At 37.0% G+C, this 15756-nt stretch overlaps 1 protein-coding gene across 4 annotated transcripts in view; it reads right to left on the reverse strand.

Moving 5' to 3' along the window:
- Nucleotides 1-15756, reverse strand: part of PSEN1 (presenilin 1) — a 56221-nt gene that overhangs the window by 28668 nt on the left and 11797 nt on the right. For all 4 annotated transcript variants that reach the window (XM_016208157.2, XM_016208158.2, XM_016208155.2 and 1 more), the window contains 2 exons: nucleotides 3448-3701; nucleotides 1136-1277 (listed from right to left, as the gene is read on the reverse strand). In XM_016208157.2, coding sequence (XP_016063643.1) covers nucleotides 1136-1277; nucleotides 3448-3701 — 396 coding nt within the window. The remainder of the gene's footprint in view (nucleotides 1-1135; nucleotides 1278-3447; nucleotides 3702-15756) is intronic.

A 15756-nucleotide genomic window follows, 5' to 3' on the forward strand; every position in this document is an offset into this window, starting at 1 on the left:
GAAGGTGGGATAAGGCAGATTGTCTCATTCACTACTAGTGTTAAGTACAAATTAATACTATCATTTTGAAAAGGAAATTTTGAATATCAAAATATGTATATTTGTCCCAGAAATTGTGTCTAGGATTTCATCCTAAAAAAACAATTTAAAAATTTGAAAAAGCTCTATGTATAAAGACTCTTTTTTTTTAAGAATAGTGAAAAACTGAAAACAATTTAAATGTCCATCATGAGTGAAATTAGGGAAAGTACATTACAATGTGCCCATTGAGTTAAATATTATATAGCTATTAAACATATTTTCTAAGAATCTGTAATATGGAAAAATGCTTATGCCAAAATAAAAGTAAAGAAAGGACACATACTAATTATACTTTATTTTATCCATGTTAAAAAACATATATAGAAATAATAGACTTCGATATTTGGAAAGTTAATATTTATTTGAGAAGGACTCTAAAGGCTCACGGCTTGTAATAACTGGTCATTTTTTTTTTTTTGAGGCATGAATCTGAAACGTGCGAGGTGGCTGAAATTCAGGAATGAGTCACAGCTAGAGAGTGAGTTAGGGGAGCAGAGGCTTGGAAAGTTGGGCCTGGGTCTTTCCTGCACAACCTCCCCTGCCCTTACTTCCCAAGGAAAGAATTAGTGCTACTGCAGGAAAGATGGTGAGGAAATGGATGGTTACCAGTTTAGAAGTGAGAATGTAGCCAGTCACCAATAAGTTTAAACCAGCATCTGAAAGTGGTTTTATTGTTCTGTACTCAAGTATGAAAATATAAATTTTTAAAGTTATATATTATTTTATGGGGACAATTATATCCTATAATGCTATTTGTGAATGAGGGAATCCCAAAGATCTTAGGATATATCCCTTTGGAATGTCATAAATATACCACAAATTAAAATATTAAAACCATTTAGATTGTGATATAATATGAAAACATTTATTTTCCATTTATGCCTTTCTGTATTTTTCAAATGTTCCACAATGAGGGGGGAAAAAACAAAAAATTAACTTAGTTCTAGAATATGAGAACTTTTTCTTTACTAGACCAAGTAAAGCATATGATAGAAAACCCAATCATAAAAAGAACATGGTAGAAAGCAAAGCTCTCTCTCTCATGCTCACTCACCTTATAGCACCTGTATTTGTATAGAGCCACCAGGAGAATGGTCATGACAACAATGACACTGATCATGATAGCAGCATTTAGAATGGAGTGCAGGGCTCTCTGGCCCACAGTCTCGGTGTCTTCTGTGAATGGAGTATAGATTCTACAATAAAACAAAACACAAAAGTCCCAGGTAAGTGTTAATGAATAGATATCCCAAACCAGATACTCTTTCCAACACGAGTTCTGTTTCCTTGATTCAACTGATATGTAACTTTTATCCATCTCATCAATCTAGCCAAGAATTTTTAACCTAAGAAAAATAGCTACTGTCTAAAATAAGTGCTTCAAAATAAAAGATATCTAAAATATGGAGAACTGTGAGTCAGACACTGGCTCCATCTAGTGGATGCTGTATACTGAAATAATTACCTCATCAAATATTCTCTCTCCACATCTTATTAGGATTTGCTAAAGAACCAGATTCGGCCACATAAATCACCTAAGCCACAACTGATTGTCAGAGGAAGGTAATCTGGCTTATAATTATTATCTTTCATCTTTAAGGTTACTACAACTGGTGTTGTCTTGAGATAATGTCACATATCCATCTTCCCCTTGTTTCTCACTCACATAAAAACACTTTTATTCTAGGTGCTGATGTTCCCAGATAAAAGACTTTATTTCTGACTCCCTTATAGTCAGATTTGGCCATTAGACTAAGTAATGGCCAATGAGTTATAAGCAGATATATTGTGCAGAACTTCTAAGAAACAAGTTAATTCTGATGAGAGACATGTCTCATGTCTTTTTCTCTCCTATTGCTTTCTGCTGTCTGAATGAAGGCTGGGGCTCCAGCACCCATAATAACCTAGAGTATAGACCCTGAAACAACCTAGAGTATAGAACTAAAAAAAGAAAGGAGCCTGAGTCCTTGGATGTGAAGCCACTATACCAATCTGGACTGGCCACCTCTGCACTACTCCATGGGAGAGAGAAAACATGCGTATCATTTAAACCAGTTGTTTTGATTTTCTATAATGGGGTCAGCAAACTTTCTGCAAAGGACTAGAGAGTAAATATTTTGTTTTGTGGGTGATATGATCTCTATTGCAACCATTCAACTCTGCAATTATCATATAAAAGCAGGCAGAGACAACATATGGATATGGCTGTGTTCCAATAAAATTTTATTTACAAAAATAGGTGACAGGCAGAGCTGATCTGTGGGCTATGATTTGCTAACGTCTGTTCTATAACATGTAGCCAAGCTAACTCTAACTTATACAGAGAATATTCCTCAATCTCTTTTGGCTATTATCTCTATTATCTGCCCTTCACTCATTGTCTTATTCTTTCTTCCAAAGATTAATAGCCTGGCCTTCAGAATCCCACGTAGTTTTTCAGACACTTGCCACTTTCAAATTCTAAAATCCACTTTAAACTTGTTTGAGCCCTCTAGAGTCCTAGAGACAGAACTAGGTGACATAAGAATCAAGGCATTTTTCTTGGAGGCAAAGGGCTGACACCAACAGCACCAGAGAATCTTCACAACAGTTCCTCAAGAGTCTAAAGAGTGCCAGCTTGAATTAATTCTTCATCCTTTCATTTAACAACTCTTTTTGCTGAGCATTTATTACATACCTGTCCTGGAAACAGAGTGCTCTGATATGACTTAGAGTACAGAAGGAAACCAGGTGTAGAATAAATCATGTAAATAAATATGTATTTGCATACTGTTACAAGGGGAAAAGAATAGGTTTCTATAAGAAAGAATAAATAATGTAAAGAATAAATACCATTGAATAAATAATGGAAATAAATATATATTTGCATACTGTTACAAGTGAAAAAGAACACATTTCTGTAAGAAAGAATACCAGAAAGTACCTAATTTTGTTAGGAGGATCGGAGATGTTATCTTTGGACTTAACATACAAGCCAAGATCAGAAGGATGATAAGAATTATCAAGATCAGAAGGATGAATTAATCGACCTAAATTAGAAAAAGAAAGAACATTCTAGGCAAAGAAGTGGCCCAATGGCCCTGAGATGGGAAAGATTACTATTCAACTGCTTTACCGGCTCAATTACAAATAAATTCAGTCCTGTCATAGTGACACCAAACAGGAAATATAATTCTACAGCTTTCACTTTCTCTACTTAAAGCATCAAGTAATAAATAACCCCTCATTCTCTCAATTGCTTCTGGCTGGAAGGACTCTCTAGCCTTCATGGCCCTTCAGTGCAGAGGCCTTCAAGGTAACGATGGCATGCTATGAAGCTAAGCTACTCTGACCTTGAGAATAATAAAACGAAACATTCATACATACAACTGCCCATCCTTCCGGGTATAAAAGCTGACTGATTTGATAGTTGCCACCACTACCACCATACAGAGAGTCACGGGGACAAAGAGCATGATCACATGTTTGGCGCCGTATTTCAGTGTCAGCTCCTCATCTTCTTCTTCTTCTTGTTCCACCACCTGCAGTGTGTTACCCTGGGGTCCTCCATTAGATAACGGCTCAGGGTTGCCCCGCCTGCGCCTTTCGCTGCTGTGCTCATGCCGTTCTCTACCATCATTCTAAAAGCACAAGAAAAACTTTTTCAGTAAGTCAGGCTTTCAGCAGAATCAAGATATTCTATATCAAAAACAGAAAATGTAAAAGTCATACCTGAGATTAACAATAGGCTCATCATTACTTGAGTTACAAACACTTGAGATAAGAAAGAACCAATTTACAAGAAGTGTACAGTTAAGAAGTCTAGATTATTTACCAAATTCACTGAAGAAACCCAGGTCCTTCCTTTCACCTTGGTCTTGGCTTTCCTCTCTCCTTCCATTCCAAGCCTAAGACAATTATACTCATCCTTTGAGGTTTGGCTTAAAACTGACACCTGCATGAAAACTTCATTTGCTATAGCTTTAAGCAGAGAAATCTCAGCTTTACCAAATTCATGAAGTGCTTTCTACCTGGAGTTTTATACCAGTTATACAAGGAACTATCTCACCTTCATTACTAATAAGACTTAAAATCCTGTAGTGATGTATAAGGGATTTCTCTCTAATTACTTCTTACAATGACATGTAAATCTACAATTATCTCAAGTATTCAATTTTTTTAAAAAAATATCTTTACTGATTTCAGAAAGAGGAAGGGAGAGGGAGTGAAATAGAAACATCAATGATGAGAGAGTCATTGATCGGCTGGCTGCCTCCTGCACAATCCCTGCTGGGGGATCGAGCCCACAACCCAGGCATGTACCCTGAACGGGGACCGAACCTCAGTCTCCTAGATCATAGGTCGATGCTCAACCGCTGAACCATGCTGGCCGGGCTCAAGTATTCAATTTTTTAAAATCTTTACAGTGAGAAATTAGGCTTAAACAATTATGATATCTCTGCCCCATTCCCACTGTGCCCTGTATAGAGTCAGGGGACAATAATACTTGAAGAACGATGGAATGAAAGGAGAACCTTTGTTAGATTCTACTTTCCTTGGACTCTTCATCCAAGTATCACTTTATTACTTCTATCCTTATCCTGGGTTTCTTCTTTCCTATTCTTTAAGTTCAATTTCCTTTTTGGTATCACTGCTCACATCTAAAACTCAGTTTTTGTAAAGGGTAGAATGAATCCCAAGAGCACCAAAACAATAATAAAAATAACAGATAACAGGAAATATAACAGGTACCCCTCTTCCTCTTCACTGATAATAGCACAAGTTGAGTCACCGCTACTGGGAAGATGTAATCAGCTTGGTTGAGAAAGGTTTCTCTTAGGAAGATCATGTGAGAACATAGCATTCTTGTAACACATTTCTGACTGCAAATATAACTAAGTATTACTATAGGGTATTACTATTATTCATTAGAAATGCATTACGCACTTAATAATAGCTTAAAGTTATTACAATGTACCAAGGATTGATACGTGCTTTACATTTAATTCTCAGATACGCCATCATTGCCACTTTACAGGTAAAGAAACAGCCTCAGCTAGTGTTACAGAGTGGGTTTGAACCCAAGTGTGCCTGACTAAAGAGATCAAGTTCTTAACCAACTCAATTTGCTGTTCACAAGACAACATGAGAACTCTGCAGACTGTAAGCTGTGTTCTCTTTTACTTTACTTTCAATATATTCATCCCACAGGTAATTATCAAAATTCTATATTCCAGGTACTCTTCTGTGGCAATACTAAAGTTAGTAAGATCTAGATGATGTCCTTAAGGAGTTCATAAGTTATTTTAATACAGAATACATATTATATTAGAGATATGAATAAAGTGCTATAATTCTGTGTGGTCAAGAGAGGCAACATAAAAGATAAGATTCTTGAGCAGAAACTTTGAGAGTAACTGTTAAGGTAAATGGACTCCAGGCAGACAACATGAACTGTGGCTCAGACATGTGAAAGTGACATTCAGACAACTAGTGAGTACTCCTAAGGTGGCTGGAGAACAGAGTCTGTCAGGGCTGGTGGAAGAAAAGGTTAGGAACAGGTTGTAAAGGACCTTGTTTGCCATGCCAAGGACTTTACACTTTGTCTTGTAGGCAACAGAAAGTCATAAAAATAGTCAAGGTTGAGGAAGTGACACATAAGCTATGTTTCATTTGTAAGAAACTTGACTGAGTAGGGATGGAAAACAAGAGATGTATAAAACATCTATTTCAGAAGCAGAAAAGACAGGCCTTTGTGAATGGTCAGGAAGGAATCAAGAATGACCCTGGAGGTTTCTAGCATAAGAGACCAGAAAGGTGATGATGACACTGACTGAGACTGGGAACACGACGAGATGAGCAGGTTGGACGAGAGGAGAGATTATTTTAGTTAGGGAGATAGGTAAATGTGAAGTACACACAACCAGGCAGGCAAGTCCAAAGGCAATTAATAAAAATTGCAAGCGCAGAACAGAGTTGAGGGAAGTCATTAGTTTCTATAGCTATGGAAATGGATGAACTCTCAGGGAGAGAGTATAGATGGAAAGTATGAACAGTATGAACTTATTGGTCATTAATATAATACAACAGCTGTGGAAGGAAAAATATTGAGATGACAGATGACAAACAAGGAAGAAGAATGAATAATCCTTAAGCTTAAGCAGCAGGTGATAGGGGGGAAAAAAGCAAAAGAGATTAATAATACAGGAGAGGGAAGAAAACCCAGGAATCAATGTGTATCACAGAAGCCAAAGGAGGAGCACATTTCAAAAAGGTGTCAACAGTCAGGCAGAATGAGAGCTGAAAGCCACTGAATTTAGCAGTGGGAAGTTCACCAACCTCTTCAGACAAGTAAAACAGTTAAGAGGGAAGTCAATATCATAAATCGTAATAGACTAAGGAATGAATGAAAATTGGGAAATTAAAAGTAATCATTCTTTGAAGAAAAAAATATGACAACAGAAGGGATTCAAATTTGATATAGTTCTTTTAGGGAAGTTAGGGACTTTAGCATACTTCTCAGGTCAAAGTGTAGAGTTAGGATTTGAGAAGGAGACTGACAATACAAGACAGGGAGATAACTAATGGAACAGGGTAGGAAATAAATGGAGAACAAAAGCAGAGAGAAGAGTTGGCCTTACAAAGGCACTGGTGTCCTCTACCTCTACCTGGAGGTTAGGAAGTAACTCTTTGAATTTATGGAGAAAATATTTATGAAGACTCAAACCCTATGCGGAATGGAAAAGAAACAATTCCAAAGCACAAAAGGTAGAAATATATACACCACTCATCAGGAAAGATAATTTTTGCTGAACACAAGTCACTCGAGTGGCCAAAGTTCAGTAGGAAAGAAATGGTTAAGAGGAAGGTGGGATCTGGAGGGCAGAGACATAATGTGATTGCTAGATGTGGGGCAGGAGAGTTGAGGGAATTCACACTTCTATTTTCTAAGCCATGTGCTAAGGATGTTATGTTTGTAACTAATGTTTAACAATACAATTATGACCAACTTGATGGGTCAATTAATGCACAAAATAAACTAAAATACAAGTAATAACTCTTTATATGGTATTTGATAATTTACAAAGCACTCCTACATATTTCAGTCATTCTTTTCATATGTTGAGAGGTTTGGGTAGGTGATCACTACAGCAACTTGTCCAAAATCTCATAGCCAGAAATCAGTCAGCAGAGGCTGGAGTCAAATTCAAGTTTGTTGTTTCAAAATCTGTGTTCTTTCTACGGCACTACAGCTGTCCCTATTAGGCTACACGAACAGTTTAGCTGAGTAAGTCTAGCATGAAAGAGGTAATCATAACATGCTCATTCACATTATTCAACTGGATGTTCTGGTTTGTAAAGAACATTAGCCAACCCCACCCCACCCCACCCCCAGAAGCTGATATGGGAAACTAGAGCACTGTTCTCTCTCTCTCTCTCTCTCTCTCTCTCTCTCTCACACACACACACACACACTTTTTTTTATTGTACTTTGGATACTATTTTTAAAACTGACTACATGTTTTGATTTCTTTTTTTTTAAAGTACAATTTATTTATTTAAACAGGTAAAACATTCATATGGTTCTGAAATCTAAGTATAAAAAAGTGTACAGTAAAAAGCCTCCCACTTAACACCTTGCTGACCGGCTATTTCAAGCCAGAACTTACCTGTGCGGCCGGCTACTTTGGTCAGCAAGGTGTTTAAAATTACTTAAATGTAAGCACAGACACGAGTTATACTGTGACCAGTCAGCAACATTCAGACACAGAAACACATGTATACTCGTGTTTATCTACTTAGTTTCCTAATCTCCCAGGTTACCACAGTCACTGTTCTCTGCAAATTCTATCAAAGTTTATTCCTGTATATACAAGCAAATATATATTTTCATTCCTCCTTTTCACACAAATGGTAGTAGCCCAATAAATGCACTGTCCTGCACTTTGCTTAACTATGTATCTTACAAATTTTTTTTATACATCAGTACACAAAGAACATCCTTATTCTTTTTTTCTCTTTTTAGGTTAAATGCAAATACACCATTTTTTTCCCTTTCTTTTTTTAAATGTTTTTATTGATTTTAGAGAGAAAGGGAGAAGGGGGGAGAGAGAAACATCAATGAGAGAGAGAAACTCGATGTGAGAGAAACACATCGACTGGTTGCCTCCTGCACGAGCTCTGACCCAGGTGGGGGACAGAGCCTGCAACTGAGGTACAAACCCTTGACTGGAATGAAATCTGAGACCATTCAGTCCACGGGCCAACACTAAACACCAACCCAAACTGGCTAGGGCAGAACATCCTTATTCTTAAAAAATTTTTTAATCACTTATATAGCCAGTGTATAAATATATCATTAATTTATTTGGCCAATCCCCTAATGATTGGCATTTAACTTGCTTTGAACTTTCTGCCATTACAAACACTACTGCAATCAGAATGTCCCCTATTAAGTCATTTCACATGTGGGGGCATATCTGTAGGATAAATTCCCTGAAGTAAAACTGCTGGGTACACATGTAGTTGAGATACGGATGTACATTGCCAAATTACCCTCCCTATGAGTTGTACCAGTTAAAGACTCAGCTGACAGTAAGTCTTCCCTTGCATTTTCACAAGCGCACAAGCCTGACCTGTTGTCTGTGGTATATTTCAGCTGAACCATTAAATCTGTTAAGAACACTCACTAAAAAAAAAAAAAAAAGATTCAGCAACGTAGGAAGAGTGCTTACTTCAATAAGCCCTTGTTGAGACAACAGGCTATGAAATGCTTGGATTTTTTACCAATCTAATAGGTGAAATATGGGGTCCCTGTGTAATTTTTTCTATTTCTCTTATTATTAGGCAAGATAAGCATTTTTTTCTATGAACTCAGTATTCATTCCTTTGCCATTTTTCTATTTGGCTGATGGTATTTTTTTTGTTTCTATGTATAATTACTGTACTTATTAATTAAAAATCAGTAAATGCCAGCTATGTACGAGGTGCCAACAATATAGCAGTCAATAAAACAGATGAGGTTTCTGCTCTCATGAACTGATTCAAGCAGAGGGAGACAGATAAACAAGATGATTACAAAGTGGGACAGCACTATAGCAGGGTGACGTGATAAAGAACACATGGGCCCTGGCCAGGTGGGTCAGTTGGTTGGGGCACTGTCCCAGGTACCAAGAGGCTGCCGGTCCTATTTCCAGTCAGGGCACATACCTAGGCTGTGGGCTGGATCCCTGCTGGGGGCACATATGGGAGGCAACTGATCAATATTTCTCTCTCTCTCTTTCTCTCCCCTTCTCAAATCAACAAAACACCCACATGCCCTCGGATGAGGATAGAAGATTTAAGAGAAGACATGGGGTCTCTTTCTGAGGAAGTGACACTTGAGCGGAGGCCTGAAGAAGGAAAAGACCAGAAAGGCTTCCTTTACTGTAGAATAAAGGACTAACTCAGCAAGTCAGAGTGTCCACGCCCTGCACAGGCAAAGAGCTGGCCCTGTCCCTGGGAGATACCCTGTAAGCCCCTGGAACATCCTGCCTGTTAAAGGTGTTTCTGCTGTGACACTGCTAACAGTGTGATCTTCGGTGGGGATCCTGCCCCACATGGTATCTGCTTCACTCTGTGAGGGGCTGGAGAACTGTCGTCAGCCATGTCTAGAGACCAACACCCAATAAAATGACTGGAAGTCAAGGCTCAAGCGCACTCCCCTGGCTGGCAATACTCCATGCTGACGGTCACACACTGATCCTGGGAGAATTAAGCACGGCTCCCATGACTCCACTGTAGAGGACAACCAGGAGCTTGTGCCTGGAACCTGCTCTATCTGCCTTTTTCTGTTGCTAACTTTAATCTGTATCCTTTCATTGTAATAAACTGGAACAGTGAGTATAACAGCTTTTCCGAGTTCTGTGAATCCTAGGTAAACGTTGAACCTGAGCATAATCTTTAGGAATCCCAAATATACCTGTACACTGAAAACTACAAAATACTGCTAAGAAAAATTAAAGAACAAAAGCAAAAATAGACATATGGGACTACCTCAAACTTTAAAACCTCTGTACATCAAAGAAACAATCAACAGAGTTAAAAGTCAAGCAGAGAATGGGAGAAAAATATTTGTAGATCATATATCTGATAAGGAGTTAATATCCAGAATAAATAAAGAACTCCTACAACTCAACAACAAAAAAATCAGTCTAATTTAAAATGAGCAAAGGACTTGAATAGACATTTGTCCAAAGAATATATTCAAATGGCCAACAAGCATATAAAAAGATGCTCAACATTACTAATCATTAAAGAAATGAAAATCAAACTACAATGAGATACCATCTTACATCCATTAAGATTATTACTGTCACAAAAAACAAACAGAGAATAACAAGTGTTAGCAAGGATGCAGAGAAATTGGAAGCCTTGTACACTGTTGTTACTACTGCAAAAATGGTGCAGCTGCTATAAAAAAACAGTATGAAGTTTCCTAAAAAAACTAAAAAAAGAATTACCATATGATCCTGCAACCCCACTTCTGGGTATATATCCAAAAGAACTGAAATCAGTATCTCAAAGAGGTATCTGCATACCTGTGATCACTGCAGCATTCACAAGAGCCAAGAGATGGAAGCAACTCAAATGTCCATCATTATATGGATAAAGAAAATGTAGTGTATACGAACAATGGGATATTATTCAGCCTTAAAAGAGAAGAAAATCTTGTCACATGCTAAATCATAATACTAAGTGCAATATGCAAGTCACAAAAAGACAAATACTGTATGATTCTACTTATAAAGTATCTAAAGTAGTCCAACTCTGTGGGTGAAGGAGGGCAAAGACGAGGAAAAGCAGGACACCTGCAATAATGTCAACATTAAAAAATTTTAATTAAAAAAAAACAAAGTAGTCCAACTCAAAAAAAACCCCACCAGGAAGTATAACTGTAGTTGCTAAGGGCTATGCGGACAGGGAAATAGGGAGCTGTTCAATGGGTACAGAGTGTCGGTTTTGCGAGTTGAAAAAGTGCTACAATGTGAATATAGCTAATACTACTGAACCGTACACTTAAAAATGGTTAAGGTGGTAAATTTTAAATATTGACATTGATGTTTCTCTCTCTCTTTCCCTTCTTCTGAGATCAAATTTTTTAAAAAATATATCTTTATTGATTTCAGAGAAAAGAAAGGAGAGGGAGAGAGAGAGAGAGAAACATCAATGATGAGTCATTGATCAGCTGCCTCCTGCACGCCCCCGACTGGGGATTGAGCCCGCAACCCAGGCATGTGCCCTGAACGGGGACCGAGCCCCAATCGCCTGGATCCTAGGTCAATGCTCAACCGCTGAGCCACGCCCGGCCAGGCGAAGAGATCAATTTTTTTAAAAAGAGAATATTTTTTTAAAAATCCTCTGTTCTCTGCCTATTTATCCCTCCCTTCACCCTCTATCCAGGCAACCACTGTTTTTACTGCCTCCATAGTTTTACCCTTAAAAGCTATTTTTAAGATTCAGAAAAAAGTTTTGTAGCCATTATAAATGATTTCATTTCTGTGGCAGAGGGAAGGATTACTCACTATATAAATGTTGTAAGTTTCAGGGAGGGCAGGGTCCTAGGGGAAGTGGTATATGAGAGCCGACTTCCTATGAAGTCAGATTCCCCAGAGCTCCTACACCAGTAAGTCAGAGGCTTCATTTTAATTCTTTCCCCCTTCCCCTTACTCCGGAACATGATGCAAGCACAGGTCCAGCCACCCAAGGCATGTGGACCCTCAAGCAGGGTTAGTATTTCTAAAAAGCAGCAAAAATTGTGGAGGTATTTTTAATACAGTGTAGTGCCTGCCTGTTTTCTTCTTTAGCCTTGTTTTCTGCCTGCCTTTTTAAGTTTTATTTCTCTAAATAAAAGAAATACTGTAAACAAAAGTTTCCAAAAGTTTATAACTGAGAAAGTTAAGTGTTCTCCCTAATCTCTGCCCTACAACATAAACAGTGAACACCCTGATGTACCTTTAAACTTTTCAAAGCCTTGTTCTGCAACTTGTTTTTGTTATTTAATATATCAGATGCCAGTACATATAAATATACATCAAACTTAAATATTATAATAGCAGCATAGTAATAATAATGATGATTTATTGACCCATGTATGTGCTAGACACTATGCTATGCGCTGAGGTTAGTCATCTTGTTTAACCCTAAGACTCTGAATTAATTAATATTGTAAAGTTCATTTTAACAGATAAAGAAACTGAAGCTTAGAGAGAACAGATAATTTTCCAAAGATCACAGAGCTAAGAAGTTCTAGAGCAGAGATTCTAATTAGACAGTTTAGGCAATAGATCCTATTATTACTGACTGGGTAAACCACAAGTAACATAAGATTGAGGTTACCTCCAAATTCTAACTATTACAAACAATGCTTCAATAAATATTCTTGTCTATATTTCTTGGCACTGTTGTGGTAATGTTTCTATAGGATAAAATTCTAGCAGTGAAAATTCTAGGTCAAAAAGTATGTGCATTTTTAGATTTAACTGCCAAATTATCTCCAAAAGGTATGTGTATTTGCAGACTCAACTGACACCAAGTACAAATTCAACTCCCATGAGAGGCACATGAAAATGCTTATTTCCCCCCCACCTTTAGTTGCAATGGGTATTAATACTTGCTCATTGATAGGTGAAAAGTGAAAAGTTTTCTTTATCTAATTATTAGTAAGGTTGGTCAACTAGTCTTTTCATATATTTATTATTACTTTTATTTCTTGTTCTTCCTCCATATATATTACTCATATCCTTTGGTAATGTTGTTATTAAGTTATTCATGTTCCTTTTGACTTCAAGAATTCTTTTTTTTTTTTTTTTTAAATATATCTTTATTGACTTCAGGGAGAGGAAAGGAGAGGGAGAGAGAGATAGAAACATCAATGATGAGAGTCATTGATCGGCTGCAGCCCGCAACCTGGGCATGTGCCCTGACCGGGAATCAAACCCCGATCACCTATATCCTAGGTTGACGCTCAACTGCTGAGCCATGCCGGGCCGGGCAAGAATTCTTTGTATATTAAGATATATCTGTCATTATACATTGTAAGCTTTTGCCCAGTCTGTTTTATGACTTTGTTCATGGCAGTTCTGCCACACTTAAATTTATAATTTTGTATTGCTGAATATGAATTTAGGTGATTTTACAAAGAAAACAACTTATTATTACTATACCCCAAACTGCAATGTTTCTCAACATACACACCTAAGTACAAAGTTAAAATGAATGTTCACAAATAGTGCACCCTACTTTTTTCATCTAATATTATTTCATGTGCACATTCTCTTATAATAACAGACAGCACGCCTAAAAACTGACAATGTATTCCATTATGTTGATATATTAATAGTCTACATGTTTTTTACTTACTTAAAATGAATACTTATAAATTTATAAGAAAAAGTTGCAATCCTGTAAGACTTTATGGGTGTTCGGATTTCTATAATTAGAAACGTGAGGCTCCTAAGCCTGACTGTAGAAAAAGCTAGAAGAGCAGCTTAACTGAAGAACAGGCAAGTTATGTGGAAAACTTGAAAATATTAATCATAGGCAATATGTTTCCAACAGCACACAAAATCCCATCCAACACCTGCCCAAGATTTTTAATTCCCTGGAGTTAGAGCTTTCACTATTACTCTAACATCAAGGAAGGCTGTCATTTCTCTGAACAGTGAATATTAACTGGTTAGAGATAATATTTAACATTCATGGGGCTGTTGTGGCAGGCTTGAAACTAGTGGGGTTTTTTTTGAGCAAACTATTAAGATGTGTGCCAAAGATTTCTGACTTTACTCTCATACAGAAGCAAACATTTTCCTCTGGAGATCACCAACATTTTAAGTTATTTTTCTCCTTACTTCACTTTGACATAACTGGGAAAACAAATTCATTACTTAAACAGTGCAATAACACTGTCAAAGGCTGATTGATCTGTGAACCCAATTCAGTTTAAATTGAGATCACTCCTTTCATTCCTTTTTTTTTTTTTCCTCAAGGACCCAAGTACTTAAACACCACTTTAAATAACTTATAGGCTTGCTTTCTTTTTAATTTTATAGGACTTCTCACACTTAATAAAAGTGACCCACCATCATCAAGAAAATGAGGTTAGCTCTGCCAGTCTATGATTTGCTAACAACTTAATAAAGTTCTTTACATTTAATGCTTTGAATTTGGAAAAGATATTGCAGATGACTTCATTTATAAAGACCAGACACATTTTAATGTTGTCAATTCAGCAACTGAAGGTAATGGATTTATAGAAGTACTCTTCAGCCCAGCCGGGCGTGGCTCAGCGGTTGAGCATCAGCCTAGGATCCAGGCAATCAGGGTTTGATTCCCGGTCAGGGCACATGCCTGGGTTGCGGGCTCGATCAATGACTTTCTCATCATTGACGTTTCTATCTCTCTCTCTCCCCCTCCTTTCCTCTCTCTGAAATCAATAAAGATATATTTAAAAAAAAAAAAGTACTCTTCAGAAATTGCTTTATATAGAAAATCACTATTGACTTTTCCATGGATTACTACTTTAAGATTTCTTTTTTAGTTAACAAATGACTGATTTTTTCCATTCTAAATCAAAAATGTATTGACAATTTACTTCCTTATGGACTAGAAAATTTGGGTCAGAATAAATTAATATGAATAAAAATACTGAGTATTCAGTTTATAAATCTAATAGTTTTCCTCTAATGTCAGTCCCTTTATTTCTTTTTTTTTTTAATATATCATTATTGATTTCAGAGAGGGAGGGAGAGAGAGATAGAAACATCAATGATGAGAGTCACTGATCGGCTGCCTCCTGCACACCCCCTACTGGGGACTGAGCCCGCAACCCGATCATGTGCCCTGACCAGGAACTGAACCATGATTTCCTGGATCATAGGTTGATGCTCAACGGCTGAGCCACACCTGGCTAGGCAGTCCCTTTATTTCTTTACTCAAATATAGTATTTCTTAAACTATGGTCCCTGAACCAGAAACACTGGAAAGATAGGGGAATTAGTCAGAAATGCAAATTCTCTGGCCCCATCCCATACCTACAAAATCAGGAACTCTGGGTTTGGGGCCAGAGAATTTGTATTAACAATTCTTCCGGGGGGTTTAAATGCACACTAAGGTTTGAAAATTACTGCTCTAAAATACAATGTAAATGGATTTTAGACTTCAAAAAAATTCACCTTTTTGTATCTTAGGAAAGCAAAAAGTTCTCAGCTAATCCACATAAACAATGTAAGTCTATACCAAATCAAAACATAAATTTTCACTAGTCTGAAGTTTATATTTCCAATTTCCTCTAGCTTTAGTATATTTCTGTAATGTCAGTAGAAATGAAATGGAGGCTGACATCTGGCAAAGAATTATAACAAATCAAGGAAAAAGAGCTCTGCCCATCAAAGTTTTGCATCAGAAAAAAACCTTACAAATTATTTTAATAGGCATAGTAAAAGTAAACCAAAGGTTTATGAGAGATCACAAACTATTTAAGAAAAAGGCCCAAATAATGTTCTTGTATTTAACAAATCTACTATCCAAAAAGAGAAATAAAAGAGCTTCAATTAATCCACAAAAACAGTCATCTATGCCCAATTTAAATTTGGACCTATCCCCCATTTTTTCATAATCAACCAGAGCACATACTTATACAATGACTTCCTTATAGCT

This window comes from Miniopterus natalensis, chromosome 1, assembly GCF_054644295.1.
Source record: "Miniopterus natalensis isolate mMinNat1 chromosome 1, mMinNat1.hap1, whole genome shotgun sequence".
Classification (NCBI taxonomy): domain Eukaryota; kingdom Metazoa; phylum Chordata; class Mammalia; order Chiroptera; family Miniopteridae; genus Miniopterus; species Miniopterus natalensis.